Genomic DNA, 19,227 nt, shown 5'->3' with positions numbered 1-19,227 from the left:
GTGTATAGCAGATGTTATCAGACACATACACATGTTTAGCAGATGTTATTGGTCACATACACGTGTATAGCAGATATTATCGGACACATACACGTGTATAGCAGATGTTATCGGTCACATACACGTGTTTAGCAGATGTTATCGGACACATACACATGTTTAGCAGATGTTATCGGTCACATACACGTGTATAGCAGATGTTATAAACACATACACATGTTTAGCAGATGTTTAGCAGATGTTATCGGTCACATACACATGTTTAGCAGATGTTATCGGTCACATACACATGTTTAGCAGATGTTATCGGACACATACACATGTTTAGCAGATGTTATCAGACACATACACGTGTTTAGCAGATGTTATCAGACACATACACGTGTTTAGCAGATGTTATCAGACACATACACGTGTTTAGCAGATGTTATCGGACACATACACATGTTTAGCAGATGTTATCGGTCACATAAACATGTTTAGCAGATGTTATCGGACACATACACATGTTTAGCAGATGTTATCGGTCACATACACATGTTTAGCAGATGTTATCGGTCACATACACATGTTTAGCAGATGTTATCGGTCACATACACATGTTTAGCAGATGTTATCGGTCACATACACATGTTTAGCAGATGTTATCGGACACATACACATGTATAGCAGATGTTATCGGTCACATACACGTGTTTAGCAGATGTTATCGGACACATATACATGTTTAGCAGATGTTATCAAACACATACACGTGTTTAGCAGATGTTATCGGACACATACACATGTATAGCAGATGTTATCAGACACATACACGTGTTTAGCAGATGTTATCAGACACATACACGTGTTTAGCAGATGTTATCGGACACATACACATGTTTAGCAGATGTTATCGGTCACATACACGTGTATAGCAGATGTTATCAAACACATACACATGTTTAGCAGATGTTATCGGTCACATACACATGTTTAGCAGATGTTATCGGACACATACACATGTATAGCAGATGTTATCGGTCACATACACATGTTTAGCAGATGTTATCAAACACATACACGTGTTTAGCAGATGTTATCAGCACATACACGTGTTTAGCAGATGTTATCAGACACATACAGGTGTTTAGCAGATGTTATCGGACACATACACATGTTTAGCAGATGTTATCGGACACATACACATGTTTAGCAGATGTTATCGGACACATACACATGTTTAGCAGATGTTATCGGTCACATACACGTGTTTGTTATCGGACACATACATGTTTAGCAGATGTTATCGGACACATACACATGTATAGCAGATGTTATCGGTCACATACACATGTTTAGCAGATGTTATCGGACACATACACATGTTTAGCAGATGTTATCGGTCACATACACATGTTTAGCAGATGTTATCGGACACATACACATGTTTAGCAGATGTTATCGGACACATACACATGTTTAGCAGATGTTATCGGTCACATACACGTGTTTAGCAGATGTTATCGGACACATATACATGTTTAGCAGATGTTATCAAACACATACACGTGTTTAGCAGATGTTATCGGACACATACACATGTATAGCAGATGTTATCAGACACATACACGTGTTTAGCAGATGTTATCGGACACATACACATGTATAGCAGATGTTATCGGACACATACACATGTATAGCAGATGTTATCGGTCACATACACATGTTTAGCAGATGTTATCGGACACATACACATGTTTAGCAGATGTTATCGGTCACATACACATGTTTAGCAGATGTTATCGGACACATACACATGTATAGCAGATGTTATCGGTCACATACACATGTTTAGCAGATGTTATCAAACACATACACATGTTTAGCAAATGTTATCGGTCACATACACATGTTTAGCAGATGTTATCAAACACATACACATGTTTAGCAAATGTTATCGGTCACATACACATGTTTAGCAGATGTTATCGGACACATACACATGTTTAGCAGATGTTATCGGTCACATACACATGTTTAGCAGATGTTATCGGACACATACACAGATGTTATCAGACACATACAGATGTTTAGCAGATGTTATCGGACACATGTTTAGCAGATGTTATCGGTCACATACACGTGTTTAGCAGATGTTATCACATACACGTGTTTAGCAGATGTTATCAGACACATACACGTGTTTAGCAGATGTTATCAGACACATACACGTGTTTAGCAGATGTTATCAGATGACACATACACGTGTTTAGCAGATGTTATCAGACACATACACGTGTTTAGCAGATGTTATCGGACACATACACATGTTTAGCAGATGTTATCGGTCACATACACATGTTTAGCAGATGTTATCGGACACATACACATGTTTAGCAGATGTTATCGGTCACATACTCGTGTTTAGCAGATGTTATCAGACACATACACGTGTTTAGCAGATGTTATCAGACACATACACGTGTTTAGCAGATGTTATCGGTCACATACAGGTGTTTAGCAGATGTTATCACACACATACACGTGTTTAGCAGATGTTATCAGACACATACACGTGTTTAGCAGATGTTATCAGACACATACACGTGTATAGCAGATGTTATCGGTCACATACAGGTGTTTAGCAGATGTTATCCGTCACATACACGTGTATAGCAGATGTTATCAGACACATACACGTGTTTAGCAGATGTTATTGGTCACATACACGTGTATAGCAGATATTATCGGACACATACACGTGTATAGCAGATGTTATCGGTCACATACACGTGTTTAGCAGATGTTATCGGACACATACACATGTTTAGCAGATGTTATCGGTCACATACACGTGTATAGCAGATGTTATCAGACACATACACATGTTTAGCAGATGTTATCAGACACATACACATGTTTAGCAGATGTTATCAGACACATACACATGTTTAGCAGATGTTATCGGACACATACACATGTTTAGCAGATGTTATCAGACACATACACGTGTTTAGCAGATGTTAACAGACACATACACGTGTTTAGCAGATTTTATCAGACACATACACATGTTTAGCAGATGTTATCAGACACATACACGTGTTTAGCAGATGTTATCAGACACATACACGTGCTTAGCAGATGTTATCGGTCACATACAGGTTCTTAGCAGATGTTATCAGACACATACACGTGTTTAGCAGATGTTATCAGACACATACACATGTGTAGCAGATGTTATCGGACACATACACGTGTTTAGCAGATGTTATCGGTCACATACAGGTGCTTAGCAGATGTTATCAGACACATACACATGTGTAGCAGATGTTATCGGACACATACACGTGTTTAGCAGATGTTATCGGTCACATACAGGTGCTTAGCAGATGTTATCAGACACATACAGGTGTTTAGCAGATGTTATCGGACACATACACGTGTTTAGCAGATGTTATCAGTCACATACAGGTGTTTAGCAGATGTTATCGGACACATACACGTGTGTAGCAGATGTTATCCGTCACATACAGGTGCTTAGCAGATGTTATTGCAGGTGTAGCGAAATGCTTGGGTTTCTAGCTCCAACAGTGCAGTAATATCTAACAATACACAACAATACACACAAATGTAAGTGAAGTCAGAGCGGCATAGACTAAGATAGAGTAGAATATAATATAATACAGTATATACATATGAGATGAGTAATGCAAAATATGTAAACATTATTAAAGTGACAAGTGCTCCATTATTAAAGTGGCCAGTGATTTCAAGTCTATGCAGCAGCCTCTAATGTGCTAGTGGTGGCTATTTAACAGTCTGATGGCCATGAGATATAAGCTGTTTTTCAGTCTCTTGGTCCCAGCTTTGATGCACTTCTACTGACCTCGCCTTCTGGATGATAGCAGGGTGAACAAGCAGTGGCTTGGGTGGTTGTTGTCCTTGATGATCTTTTTGGCCTTCCTGTGACACTGGGTGCTGTAGGTGATGTGAAGTAATGTGTGCTGGTGGATGTGTGTTTATGCCTTTCTCTCCCTAGAGTTTAGAATGAAAGCTCATTAACCAGCATTAGTGTTTCTTGCAAAATTCCCTCTCCTTCTGGACACCTTATGCCACTACAAAAATGTTCCATAACTAAACCAATTCCCCAGCATTCAATAATTCCACAGCTGGTAAGAGTTCTTGCCAAGGGTTAGCTACTTGAATATTTAAGCATAATAATGAGATACTGTATTTGTTTACTGACACTCTTAGCTTCTATAATTAAAATGGCAAATATAAACATAATGCAAAATATCACATTGATATGGGAGTAATCTCTGCCATGCAATTACCAACATACTGTACCTTCGTTTGGGGAGGAGAGGGTTTAAAAAGGGAAAGACCATTTCATTTTCATCAAGTACAAATGGTGATAAACACTGTGGGGAAGACTGAATAAATGAATGAATGTTTGACTGCTAATCCTTTGAACCAATACCATCCACAGGCCTCCCTCCCTCTCTCATTCTGGCTCTGGGATTGGTTCATTGGTGTTGACAGATGCTGAATATGCATGAGGAGAGGGTCTGTTCGTGGGTGGAGCCTCAGAGGCTGACTCTGAGAGAGGATGAGAGAGAAGTGAAGCGAGTAACAGCAGCATTCTATTCTCCAGCACTGCAGAATCCACGCACTGACAAGGCTCACATTCTCTATCATTTGAGGAGGGGGGGGGGGCATTTCTGCCCGCCTTTCCTCTTCCCAGGACTCTGGCACAGATTGGATCGATGCACTGCTGCACTGGTTTCATCCTTCATACCTCTGAGCTGGCTTGTCTACCTTCCTCTTACCTTCGAGCTGGCCTTCCCTCCTCCTTTCTCCCCCTCCACTGCTGTAAGTGGATCGGCTAGACCTCCACCAGAGTGACACAGACATGGGCTGTCGGCTCTCTGGACAGGGACAGTGGGCTGACAATGGGAATGGGGTAAGTAAGGGTGGTTGTGTGTGTGTGTGTGTGTGTGTGTGTGTGTGTGTGTGTGTGTGTGTGTGTGTGTGTGTGTGTGTGTGTGTGTGTGTGTGTGTGTGTGTGTGTGTGTGTGTGTGTTTGCATGAGTGCGTTCAACCTGTGCCTTTGTTCTGGGATTTGTGTGCTTATAGACAAAGCAGCCTATACTGTTACCATCATGTCTTACTTCACACAGAAAAGTCAGCATACGCAGGCTACGTAATCTGAAGACCCGATCGGGGCAGACAGTGTGTGTGTGTGCGTGCGTACGTGTTTGTGTGGTCACGCACAATTTTATGGTATGACCTCATGTGCGTTCGTTTGAGTGTGTTTGCATAACTGAGGGTCTTTAGCATGCATACCGTATTTGTGTTGGCAAAAATATTCCATGAAAAGAACAGACACTACTGCAGTTTCTGTGTGTGTTGAAGCGTAGCTAACAGGGACTGATGGTGGCTGTGGTGACCTGCTCTGGTCTCACAGGAAGCCATGTAGATGCCTCTAGACAGGCCGACTATTCACCAACACACTGTCTATCTCTATTTGCCCCAAGCAGCCTCTGGCCATTTTAGCAGCCATGGTCCAGATACTGTGCATTGTAATGCATCAAAAGAATTGTATACTGTGCATTAAGAGAAGATTGCTCGTTGGTGACCAGAGGGTGAATGTGTTCATGGGTGACCTGATAGAGTGTATGTCTCCATTGTCAATGGAGTAACTACTGTTAGCAATAGCTATGGCTGCTCAACCTGGCTGCCTGCCTTGAATTTATAAACTGGAATCTGAGCACAATACACACGCATATAAATTCACAAGTTTGCAAGCACAGACACACAGTATACCAGTGGCGGTCGGTGTCGTTTAAGATGAGGGAGGACAATACATTTTTTATGAGCATGACTTTATTTCTATTACAGCATATTGGATGACTGTCATTTATATTCCATTCACCCAGCTAAATGTATCATTGATAGGTTTAAGCAACTACATGATACTCAAATTTGTCCTATACCCATCATGAGGTTGCTTCAGCTTAGCCTACGATTGAACGTTTATAACGTAGGTGCACAGGTCAAGAGACAAATTGGAGTAATCAAGGTGACAGAAAGCGACACATTCAATACCGCCATGCACACTATTGCCTGGATCTAGCTGATCTTGGGTGTAATCATTAGTCCAAACAGTTGCAAAACATTCAGTTTTTCAACTGAAACAAGAGTTTCTATTGGACAAAATCAGGTAGGTCCCTCCCCACTTCGTTCCGTTTGAGAAACGTTTTGCAACAGAATCAGCGGAATGAATACACCCCGAATCACCCGCACACAGTTCACTTTCAAAGCAGCCACATACAGCGTCATCACTTTGCAAGTTGTATAATTCCTTTTCGCTCTCCTCCTCTAACCTTTTCCCTTCACTTGTGGACTTCAGTGCAGAACACAACAGCTGTCTATGACCAGGTGCAAAAACCACTCAAAGCCAAACCTTCATACCATGACCGCTAACTGTTACACAGCCTACATCATCACCATATTAATGTTATAGTCAACAAACAAATTAACGCGTTCGTAAACCCACAATCCAATCCATGTGTACAATCATGCAGTACAGTGTACAGCAAGCAGTTTAGCAGATACACCGGCATGTCCCAGTGGCAATAAATGATTAAAACCGAAAGCTTAAACTGTTAAAATGAAGTGCTCTAAACTAACTTTAAAGGACACAAAACCTTAACTTTGCTGGAGTATTGAAACACATGGTTGTGAGGGTATTTAGACCGATTTAAGGTGTTCTGAAACATGGCATGGTGTGTTGTCATGGCAGTTTCAGCGACGCTCCCCATCCAACCTGACTTGAGAGGATGAGAGGATCTGCAGAGAAGAATAGGAGAAACTCCCCAAATACAGGCGTGCCATGCTTGTAGCTTCATATCCAAGAAGACTCGAGGCTGTAATCACTGCCAAAGGTGCTTCAACAAAGCACTGAGTAAAGGGTCTTAATTTAATACTTAAGTACATGTGATATTTCAGTTGATTTATTTTTTATACATTTGGAAACATTTCTAAAAACCTATTTTTGCTTCGTCATTATGGGGTATTGTGTGTAGATTGATGAGATATTTTCATTTTTTAAATCCATTTTAGAATAAGGCTGTAACATAACTGTCACACTCGTGACAGAATAACCCACCAACAATGGACCAAGCAGCGTGGTAACGGCCAGCAGCATCAGGGGCAAAGAACGCAGGACTCAGGGACTTGGGAGGAGATTCTAGACGGCGAAGGACCCTGGGCACTGCCAGGGGAATATCGCCGCCCCAAAGCAGAGCTGGAGGCAGCGAAAGCAGAGAGGCGCCGGTATGAGGAGGCAGCACGGCAGGGCGGCTGGAAGCCCGAGAGGCAGCCCCAAAAATTTCTTGGGGGGGGCACAGGGAGAGTGTGGCAGAGTCACGAGTCAGACCTGAGCCAACTCCCCCAGCTTACCGTAAGGGGCCAAGGATGGAACCAGAGCCGGTCAGGGCGGTATTGGAGGTGAGCAAAGCAGAGACAGTGAAGGAGTTAATGTGGAGATTGGAGGAAAGAGTTATGAGGGAGGTGCTGTGTTGGTGCCTGAGGCACTACATCCGCCCGACGGAGCGTGTCGGGGATTTAATGTCACCTGTGTCAGCTCTCCATACTCGTCCTGAGGTGCGTGCTAGCCGTCTGGTGAAGACTGTGCCAGCCCCATGCACCAGGCCTCCTGTGCGCCTCCCTAGCCCTGCACGTCCTGTACCAGCTCGGCATTACAGTTCTCCGAGCCGTGCTTACCCCGGCGGGCGTTGTACTGGTCAGGCACCGTGTTTTGCGGTGGAGCGCACGGTGTCCCCAGTACGCGTGCTAGCCCGGTGCGCTACATCCCCGCATCTGCTGGGCTAGGGTGAGGATCCAGCCAGGGCGTATGGTGCCAGCCCTGCTCTCAAGATCTCCGGTACGCCTTCACGGTCCAGTCTATCCAGTGCCACCTCCACGCACCAGCCCTCCGGTGGCAGCCCCCCGCACCAGGCTGTCTCTCCGTCTCATCCCTACAGGTGCTCCCGTCTGTCCTGAGCCGCCAGAGTCTCCCGTCTGTCCTGAGCCGCCAGAGTCTCCCGTCTGTCCTGAGCCGCCAGAGTCTCCCCTCTGTCCTGAGCCGTCAGTCAGCCAGGAGCCGCTAGAGCCGCCAGTCAGCCAGGAGCCACCAGAGCCGCCAGTCAGCCAGGAGCCACCAGAGCCGCCAGTCAGCCAGGAGCCGCCAGAGCCGCCAGTCAGCCAGGAGCCACCAGAGCCGCCAGTCAGCCAGGAGCCGCTAGAGCCGCCAGTCAGCCAGGAGCCGCCAGAGCCGTCAGCCAGCCAGGAGCCGCCAGAGCCGTCAGCCAGCCAGGACACGCCAGAGCCGTCAGCCAGCCAGGAGCCGCCAGAGCCGTCAGCCAGCCAGGACCCGCCAGAGCCGTCAGCCGGCCAGGAGCCGCCAGAGCCATCAGCCAGCCAGGAGCTGCCAGAGCCGCCAGCCAGTCCGGAGCTACCCCTCAGTCCGGAGCTGCCCCTCAGTCCGGAGCTGCCCCTCAGTCCAGAGGCGCTCCTCAGTCCAGTGGGGCCTTTAATTAGGGTCTTAGACCCAAGGTCGGAGGCGAGGGTCGTCACTCTAAAGAGGCCCTTGAAGAGGGAAATGACTATGGTGGAGTGGGGTCCACGTCCCGCGCCAGAGCCACCACCGCAGCCAGATGCCCACCCAGACCCTCCCCTATAGGTTTAGGTTTTGAGGCCGGAGTCCGCACCTTGGGGGGGGGGTACTGTCACACTCTGACCATTATTTGCGTTGTTGGTTTCTATGTTTTGTTTGGTCAGGGTGTGATATGAGTGGGCATTGTATGTTGCATGTCTACTTAGTCTGTTTCTATGTGTTTTGGCCTGATATGGTTCTCAATCAGTGGCAGGTGTTTGTCGTTGTCTCTGATTGGGAACCATATTTAGGTAGCCTGTTTTGTATTGTTGTTTGTGGGTTATTGTCTATGTGATGTTGCATGTTAGCACTCAGTTTCTATAGCGGTCACGTTCCCCTTATTATTTTGTGCGTTTGTTTAGTGATCGTCGTGTTCTCTCATCTACATTAAAATAATGTATTCACACCATGCTGCGCTTTGGTCTCCTCACTACGACGATCGTGACAATAACAAAATGTGAATAGTTTCCGAATGCACTGATTGTGAATAACAGCAGTTAAACAGCATATTGGTGTTGAGAACAATGGCAGCAGCAGAGTGAGGAGACGAGAAAACAGCCCTTGCCTTATTGTGTAAGAAAAGTGAGAAGAGAGGAAACCCCAATTATTTAGTTCTATAATCAATATACTAGCTGTTAAATGTGCCTAGCTTTAAAAATCATCCATGTACAGTACCAGTCAAAAGTTTGGACACACCTACTCATTCAAGGGTTTTCCTTTATTTTGACAATTTTCTACATTGTAGAATAATAGTGAAGACATCACAACTATGAAATAACACATATGGAATCATGTAGTAACCAAAAAAGTGTTAAACAAAAAGTAATATTTTGCGTGCTCAAGCTTTCTGTTTTTTGTAATATTTCTTGTTTTTTCGACAATCAAAAATATTTTGCATCTTCAAAAGTGGTAGGCATGTTGTGTAAATGAAATGATACAACCCCCCAAAAAAAAAAATCTATTTTAATTCCAGATCGTAATGCAACAAAACTGGAAAAATGCCAAGGGGGGTGAATACTTTCACAAGCCACTGTAAATGAGTAGGTGTGTCCAAACTTTTGACTGGTACTGTATATCTACAGAAATAAGACAGATCCTACTTCTGTTGCCTGTTTGAGTGTTTGTTTAATAGCCTACTGATTCCGTGAGCACCAAGCCTCACCCAATCACAACATGTTGGATAAACGATTTCACAAATTCGGCTATTTTTTATCTTTACTTTGCTGTAATAAAGGCTTTACACTTTTTTTCTTTCGTTACACCAGTCACTGGTATTCTTTATAACTTATTTTGTGTTGTTTACACTGTTCCAAAATTATATTTATAGTAATAACATTAATCTTCCCTTTTCTTGATCTCTTTCTTATTGTTATTATTACTATTATTATTATGATCATCATTATAATAATAAGTAACGTCATTATCATTAGTAATCTTATAAAACAGCCTTGTATAACCACCATTGAGCTGTAGGCCTAAGAGCGCATCCTGTTCAGTCTTGATACCGTAATTTACTTAGGCCTATATTTCAATACTTATATAGGCTACTGTTTCAATAAATCATTCATTTGTTCATGTCATCACACAGTATACAAGTCATTCATGATTCTATGCAATCAAGCATTTTTGTTTTAAAATAAAATAACAATGCGACCCTTGAATAATTAGCATAAGCAATAAATAAACCGTTCCATTTCAGGAAACTGTTTTTAGTCTTTGCTGTAATAAAGGCTTTACAAAACACATTACAGCAGACTCTCTGATAGATTTATGATTTATTTAGTTTTGTTCTTTCTTCCAAACGATCAGGAAAATTATATTGTAATCTAACAGCACCTGTTTGGCACACATAATATATATAAAGTGCTTCTTATTTTAATTTTATTTATTGATCTCCAGTATTTTACACAACTAGTAAGATTTATTCCACACATCTGACTTCCCCTTTTCCTCCTGAGCAACCAGAAAACAATCCTGTTTCAAGTTTATTTGTCACGTCCTTTGCATCCATTTTGCAGTTACATGTGTTACGGTGTTCTGAGATTGTTATAACCATTTTATTGATGTGATTATGCTGTAGGTCAGGCCCTATTGGTCACTTACTTTCGATGCACACGTGTCACATAAAGAGAGCAACGGTTGAGGGAATAGGGAATGTTCTTTCCTTAAGAAGTGAAGGATTTCGGTAACAGAACTTTTCAGTCAGAAATGGCTGTGATTATGTTCCAGCTTCAGCAAAATGGACAGCGCGATAAACACTGTTGATGTTCGGTGGTGGTCACTGCAGCAGGGAGGAGAGAGACACAATGGGTACGAGTCACAAAGATACTGGCTGTGATTTTTTTAAAACCCAGCACATCAAGTGTGAGCCCGGCCCTGCAGAAGGAAAATCAATTGTGGTTGTACTCCCTCTAGTTCTTTGTGTGTCTTAATTATTTCATCAAACAGAGCATAAAAGCGAAACAGTGCTTAAAGCATCAGACAAGCTCAGTGCATATAGTTGATATGATTTTAACACTTAGGATGTGTCTACATATTGAAAAATATGCGTTTTAAAATGTCAAACAATCGATTGGTCAAAAGAGCAGATGACTCCTGGTCCACCCAGATTTTCTTTAACCGGGGACAGCCCTAGAGTGCACTGGGGTGGAAAAGATCTTCCTGAGTTGCATCTCTAGGGTTTTATTGAGCACAAAGCTTTTCAGATGAGCCAGAAAGCACAGCCCAGAATCCATGGCGAGAATCAGTCCAGCTCAGCTGGCCTACATTTCTAGACCCATGAGACTTCATGCATTATAATAACAAGAAGCTAATGTCTGCTTACAGTACTGTCTGCCACTTCCAAACATGATCTTTATTGAGGTGTTGATGCTCTATTATTCTTTCCACCATAATGCTTTTGTTCGATGGGACATGGCCCACACATATACTGTACATTAAATCAACTGTGCCATCCTGGTCCTGTGATGTCCTTGTGTCTAACAAAAGACAAAACAGACATAAGATATCAGATGGCATGAATGAGCCAGCAAAACTCAACTACCTCACTTCCTCTACATCTGACCTTGCATGTTCATATGTCTCCCAGGTCAAAGGGCGTGACCTGTCCCATCTCAGCCACCGAGAGAAGTTGCAGTTCCGGGGGGACGGCTATGAGCAGCCAATCACTATGCAGATTGAGGGGAGACACCGGCGAGGGAGAAGGCGTCATCACTCCCAGTACCCAGTGTCTGACTGCGGCACCCAGACGGAGCAGCAATCCTGGGAGGCTCTGAGGGCCCTAGGGGAGGGGGAGGGGGCCGGGCCTGGCCTCTGTGCCTACGCTTCTGGGTATGTGCTGCTTGGTTTGGGCCTCTGTCTCTTTATTTGCTTGTGTATGCAAGTATAATGGCAGATTAATAGTGACCCAGTTATATTGAACCAGTGATGTCCCATGATTGAGGCTCTGGGTTATGTCATTTAGAGTATAGCCGTGAGATGTATACAGAAGCGGTGTTAGAATTGAAAGGAACCACTGACTTGAACCGGTCTAATGTGCAAACATAGTCACTTACGCTTAAAATGCCTACGGTGTGAAACAGTCATGTTTTCATGTGATGACCTCATTCTCCACAGACCTTACTATGATCACATGACCCTTCCACCAGAACTCTATGCAGCCAATGGATACCTCCCCAGTGTTGCCTACAATCTGGAGGACATTAACAGGATAGAGTATGATGATGTGAGTTATTCATTTGAGCCGGTTTGCTACAGCAGGAAAATAATCCTGCAGCAATGGGAAATGTATTATGTGGATTATAATGAATGGACATGTTTGTTGGGGTTGGTACATTTTTTGTTAGGGTTGGTACATTTTTTGTTAGGGTTGGTACATTTTTTGTAAGGGAGAATCAAGTCTACCATTTCTAAGTGGAAATGACAAACTTCAGAAGTCTTTTTATACCTCAAATACACAAGTTATTCATTCTCCTCTGACAGGGTGATCAAATTAATATCCTACATCTGTTAATGTGTCTAGCCTAGATTTTGTACACCCCATTGATATCTAAGACTTGTGTATCCACTCCTTATGTTCACCTATAGGATCCAGAGATGATGACTAACCAGCCCAATAACAGGAACTGTCTGATTGGCTGCTGTAACACTGATAATGATGAGCCAAGCAGCTTCCTGAGCCAGGTACTGTAAGAAATAAAAAGATAGAAAACAATTGTCTATTTGAACACGTGGTCATAAACATTCATAAGTATAACAACCAATGTTTCTTCCGTTCTCTATTTCAGAGTGAATATGAGGGCCACTGGCTGGACAGGCCTCTGAATTACCTGCCTCTCCACGAGCTTGACAGCGGCCTGGGCTGCACCGACGGCAGCCTCCACCAGGGGGACCTGTCTGACCCAGAGACAGAGGAGGGGGTAGAGGCCCCTATGTCCTCTCCTCCAGGAAACACCAGCCGGGGAAGCTCTCCCTCCTCTGAGTCCCTCCTTTCGTCAGAGCTCAGTGACTCTGGCTTCCACAGCGTCAGCACAGGGGAGTTCCGCCACTTCCAGAAGATTATAGATGGGAGGATCCACAACTACCGGAGTCGCGTCGTGCCCCGGGAACAGAGATCAAAGTCTCGCTGGGACCTGGAGTCCATCCCTGAGACCCTGACCTGTGACCCCCAGGCTGGCAGAGCCGCAGACGGAGTTCACACAGCCATGACTCACCAGTGCACCATGGGTAGTAGCTCCATTCAGTTCCGCAAAGCCAGGAGCCCCCAGCTGAGCAGGCATGGCACCGGGTTTGCTCCTAGGGTTGCTGCCTCCAGCTGCCGTACAGAACCCTGCCAGAGGAGAGCATTGATGCTGAACCAGCACTCTTCTGAGGACCTTCCCAGCCGCAGCCACACTGTGCATGACTTATCAGACAGGAGACGGGCCAGCCACCCAGCCCTGCCCGCTGGGAACACTGCCACAGGGAAATACAGACACGTAAACCGACAACCGCCCAGCAGCCCAAACCACCTAGCCGTGCCCACTGAGAACTCTGGCACAGGACAATACAACAGGGGGTTCAACACAGACATCAGTGAGAAGAGGAGATGTCCACTGAGTGACCATGTGGAAGGCACCTGGCAAGGATGTGTGGATAACCACAGAAGCAGTATGGCCAGTGAGGAATATAACAGTGAGAAACAGGGTCTTTCCAAGAGTCCCTCAAAGAAACAGCGTGGGAAGGAGCCAGCAGACTGGCGTCAGTTTGCGACACTGGGACATCCTCACATTGGTGGGGACTGGCCCCAAGCAGACTGTCCCTGCGGTCCCCTCTATAGCACACTGGATGGACCCTCTGCCCGCTCCAGGAGGGGTCTCTCTGGGAATCCCCGGGCGGTGAGGAACCAGCTCCTGAAGGCACGGGCCTCCCGGCTGGCTGACGAACGGAGTGAGGTCACCACGGATGAGGAGGCCCGCGGGGAGGCCTGGGCAGGCCGCTACTGGAACAGGACTGAGCGCCGGCGCCACCTGGCGTGGGCCCGGGAGCAGAGGCAGAGGAAGCTGAACCGTGGGGCTGAGGGGGCAGGGGAGAATGGGACTGGAGGTACAGGGGTTGCTGGGGGCCTTGGGGGTGCAGGGGGTCCTGGAGGAGGCTGCAGCACAGTGCTGGAGCTCAGCCACAGGAAGCAGAGTCGTCTGAGGAACCATAAACTGCTGGATGACTGGACCACAGTGGAGGAGCTGCTGACCCATGGGACAAGGGTGGGGCAGGGGGACAACATTCACGGTCACAGCCCTCTATTGTCTGTCACTACTGTATAATGACACATCAAGGTGTGTGTGTGTGTATGTTTGTATGTATGTGTGTGCTTGTGTGTGTGCCTGCGTGTGTTTGTGCTACTGATTGTGAAGAGGGTCAGTGATATGACTATAGTTTGACTATCTCCTGTTCTCCACTCGTGTTCCTGAACACAAACCTAGAGCAGTAGTTGTCCAACAGACTCCACCAATGGCAGTATTAAGCCATCTAAATGTTAGTATTCACCGGGCTACTTTAAAGCTAGCTACGTGGGTTTTGGGTTAGCCACTGCACAGAAGATACAGCTGCGTTTCAATGGTGGTGACTCCTTTCATCAACATACACCTTTTACAGTTAAATACAATCTAATTCGCTTGTTTGCCCAAAGAGTGGATATAACCATATCACTGTAATTCAATCAACAAAACATGTATTGGAAATCATTTCATATCATTGCATCACATCTGGCTCAATGTGACCTCAGTTTAAAACCACATCATTGTAGTGATACAGACTTTATATTTTGTATGAAACCTCAGGTAGTAAATTATGTGTTGTACTGTACATCTACTGCACATGGACAAGAGCCCCATCTCACTCACATGAGAAATGCACTGTGAACTGTTTACCCCCCCAAATAAAGTGAGTATATGGTCATATCATGTGTAATATTCACCTCATGATAAGTTGCACAATCATTGTGCGTGGTCATGAAACATTCTGATGTTCTTGTTTCACCTCTTTTTACAGCCTGTGTTGAATAAGAGGACAAAGTACCTTTATTCCCAGCATGTAGACTATCCTCAATACAAACCTGGCAACTGGACATGACAGCACTATTTCACATGTCACAATGTCACCTCTCTAACTGGGCTTGGATTCACAGGGCTGATATTCCCCTGACACCACTCTTTGTCAGTCAGACATTTGCGAGTGCTGTCTAAGTGATGTGCCACAACATTTCAGACAAGAGTTCCTTATGGTTTCGGTTTTGATGATAGCTTAAAGTTGTGGTCCAGAACACCTCTGATTAGTGTTGCATGACATAAAACAAAATGTAGGACTCTCTTCACATAAAACCAATTGAAAGTTGTTCATTTGCAGAAACAAAACATGATCAAATCGTGTTAACAATTATCAAATGGTATGAAATGCTCGTTCTAGCCTGGAATATGATCTCATAACGGTTTCCATTTGTCATGTGGATAAGCCCTGTGTGTCCAAGCTCTGCTCGTAGTCGTAAAGATAAATCCATGGCTGCGAAGGACACGTAACATGGTTGTTATGAATACTTTCTTTTGAGTGCTCAAATAAAAACGCTGAAATGCATCAAATCTCCTGACTTTCATTTTCATTCTAAACTACAAATTAAAGGCCCAGTGCAGTCAAAAGTGTGATTTTGCTGTGCTTTATATATATTTCCCACAGAATGAGGTTGGAATAATACTGTGAAATTGTGAACATTATGTTAATTTCCTTTTTAGTGTAAGCTGCTTAAAAATATTTCAGCCTGTTTTGGTTGGATGGAGTTTTGTCCTGCCTGGTGACATGATCAGGCAATAAATTTGTTAATAGACCAATAAGAAAGAGAGTTCCTAACCTCTCTGCCAACATCTAGTTTTCAGTTTTCACCTGCCCACCCAGCCCAATACCAGAAAGTCCTAGCTAAATTCTTGCTTGCAAAGAAGCTATTTTAGTTTTTTATTAACCATTTCAGTTGAAAACATTCACAGGTATTGCATTTTTACCCAGAACATTTTTATTGAGATAACAATGGCAGCATTGGACCTTTAAATACCATCCTTATTTCCCAAACACAAATGTTACTGTCCCACTTATTTTAAACTGCCAAAGGGCCATGGGTTTCAAATGTCACATGGTGAGAAAAATAATCTATTAATAATCTTCACTGTACTAACCCCCAATTATGTGTGTGTCCCGTCAGGCAATTACGTTCATACTCACATTATACTCTGTACCAAATAGAAATATGGTAAACTGGCAAAGTTCATTTCTAAAGCAACTGAATACTCATTTCCTATGGAATGAGAGTTGAAACTATGGCCAACTCCTTCTATCCAAACACGGTTTATTTTCCTTCACATTATTGAGTGACGTCATTGAACAGGCTGCTCCACAAATTTGTACCAGTAGGTGGCAGACACAGACAACTATTTTGTATTAAACGCACAGTTCACCCATTTTTATTTAACCTTTATTTAACCTTTATATAACCAGGCAAGTCAGTTAAGAACAAATTCTTATTTACAATGACGGCCTACACTGGCCAAACTCAGACAACGCTGGGCCAATTGTGTGCCGCCCTATGGGACCCCCAATCACGGCCGGTTGTGAATACAGCCTGAATTTGAACCAGGGTGTCTGTAGTGACACCTCTAGCACTGAGATGCATTGCCTTAGACCGCTGCTCTGCTCAGGAGCCCATTTCATATAGTCTTGATAAATACTAGATTAAATGAATGTCATCACAAATTGAATATGTTTTGTATTTAAAAACAATTTATGTATTTATTGTTGCATTTGATTTAGCATCTAATCCAGGGTCCCACTTTATTTGGATAGATGGATAGAGCATCTATTGTTGGTCTGTAGATGCTCAAACTATCAACCACAACTCTGCAGGGTTATGGATAACAGCTGAGGTTAGGTTAAGATATAATAAAAGATTAGGGTCAGGGTTACAGTTAGCATTACAGCTATAGGTATATTGTGATACCATTCTATGGTTAGGGTCAGGATTGCTGTTAGCATGACAGATGTAGGAACATTGTGATACCGTTCTTTGGTTAGGGTCAGGATTGCTGTTAGCATGACAGCTGTAGGAACATTGTGATACCATTCTATGGTTAGGGTCAGGATTGCTGTTAGCATGACAGCTGTATGTACATTGTAATACCATTGTAGGGCTAAAGGTTAGTGTTATAGCTGTAGGTACATTGTAATACCATTGTAGGGTTAAAGGTTAGTGTTATAGCTGTAGGTACATTGTATTACTATTCTAGGGTTACCGGGTTAATTGCATAGCATATAGAAGGTTGATGTGATATGAGTTAAGTTATGTGATTCTCTCTATCCTGTGACAAACTATGAAAGAAACTGATGGAGAGGTAGGCCTTAATGAGTATCTCATTCTACTGAAAATTTGGAGAGAGAGATTAGAAAGAGAGATCAGAAGGAGAGAGAGAGCTAATTGAGTTTGTGAAGTTTTAGCTCCCAATTTCCTAATGGATGTTGAGGCAGCCAGGCAGAGCAGTGGAAGGCAGCGGCAGCAACAACTGAGTCTATAAACGAACGACTCTGCTCCTGTGTTAGTTACTCATCATCGCCATGTTCTCAACTGGAAAAGCTTTTATGCACTCCTCAGATCCAGACTTAGCATGTAGCCTATACCTCAACTGTATGTGTGTGCATGTGCATGTGCATGTGCATGTGAGGATGCATGGGTGGGTGTGAGTGCAGCCGGGTATTCATCTTCGTGTGCATACAGTACATTCACATATTTACCCATGTCACTCAAGCCTTACTAACAGTGGTCTTTGTCTTATAATACGATAAGAAACAAGGCAACGAATAGATGTTAGCGTTTGATGTTAGTGTGGCATGTGGACTTAGAATAATACTCAATGGTGGTGGAATTCATTCCATTGTCTGTGTTCACAAGTTCTCCAGTCACAACTTCATGTTCATTTTCTACTTTTCTGCTAAGGAAGAATCAAGACAAACAAGCTATCCAGCAGTAGTGTGCATCATCCTGTTATATGATCGTATGTATCAGAAAATGATTGATGCGTCTTGGGAAGATGCAGAGGAGACATTATGTGCTCATTATCATTACCTCTTATGGGGATGTAATGACATCCATTTCTCACTATTTGTCTGCGGACAACCGGTCTGAGTAGGTCCTTCGAGAACATGCACTGCTGATACTAAAATGTTTCCTCTTGTTAATCTGTAGTGCATGAATAGTGTTCATCGTTTTATTTGCCTCACCCTTAAATTCAATTAGTGCAGATAGTGTTTCAGAGGCTTCTATAGAATCCCTCTGGGCTCCTGTCAATGGCTCAGTGCTCTAATCAAGTTTGGCTGGTAAATAAGTGATTAAATGAATGGTGTACTGTACCTTACACACGTTCTCCTTCTGATGTCCCTAATGAATGATTCTACCATCCAGACATAACTAGATCTCAGAGATTAGATATTTAAATTACCTCCAAAAAAAAGACAACCTTGATATTTTGATAAATACATAAGTAAAGCCCTGAGCATTGTGATAGGATGTTGACCTTAGCTCTAAACGTATATATTTTTGAATAACCTCATTTACAACCATGAAATAAACTATAAAAGCATCTAGAGATGTAGTAGTTTATTACTGAATGCCTCACAAAGAACCAGAGTGCAGCAACAAAACCAGAACTCCATGAATAATCAAAACCGTCCCAAATAAAACAAACCCAATGATGTATGCATGAATATTGACAAGAATAGAAAAGTAACTATAAAGAAAACAGAATAGGAAAAAGAAGCAGAAAATATGCATATGTAAGGAAGCAGTTATTGGGGCATGACACATCTATGAATGCATATACTGTAGAGGCCAGGGAAAGCCACAAGATGAGAAGAGAAAACCATTTAGTTCAATATGTGTATCTGGGTTATATTCAAATAGCCACAATGGGTTTTTGAAACAAGCTCATCAAACCCTGATTCTCCCTGGGTTCTGG

At 43.5% G+C, this 19,227-nt stretch overlaps 1 protein-coding gene across 1 annotated transcript; it reads left to right on the top strand.

The window, feature by feature from the left end:
• The first annotated feature begins 4,605 nt into the window (after window positions 1–4,605).
• Window positions 4,606–14,505, top strand: LOC112215198 (E3 ubiquitin-protein ligase PDZRN3-like). The gene is made up of 5 exons (XM_024374134.1): window positions 4,606–4,948; window positions 11,793–12,034; window positions 12,320–12,428; window positions 12,791–12,886; window positions 12,991–14,505. The coding sequence occupies exons 1-5, from the start codon at window positions 4,898–4,900 to the stop codon at window positions 14,503–14,505; spliced, it is 2,013 nt and encodes a 670-aa protein (XP_024229902.1). The 5' UTR covers window positions 4,606–4,897.
• Window positions 14,506–19,227: the final 4,722 nt, after the last annotated feature.

This window comes from Oncorhynchus tshawytscha, linkage group LG16 (genome assembly GCF_018296145.1).
Source record: "Oncorhynchus tshawytscha isolate Ot180627B linkage group LG16, Otsh_v2.0, whole genome shotgun sequence".
In the NCBI taxonomy this organism is placed as follows: domain Eukaryota; kingdom Metazoa; phylum Chordata; class Actinopteri; order Salmoniformes; family Salmonidae; genus Oncorhynchus; species Oncorhynchus tshawytscha.
Note: the sequence above shows the minus strand (reverse complement) of the source record. Positions and strands in the feature narration are given on the sequence as shown.

Excerpts from the sequence above, each read along its gene's own strand:
- LOC112215198 (XM_024374134.1), top strand. The coding sequence starts at position 4,898 with ATGGGCTGTCGGCTCTCTGGACAGGGACAGTGGGCTGACAATGGGAAT. Across the intron at positions 4,949-11,792 it reads GGGCTGACAATGGGAATGGG|GTCAAAGGGCGTGACCTGTC; the intron begins GTAAGTAAGGGT and ends TATGTCTCCCAG. Across the intron at positions 12,429-12,790 it reads ACAGGATAGAGTATGATGAT|GATCCAGAGATGATGACTAA; the intron begins GTGAGTTATTCA and ends GTTCACCTATAG.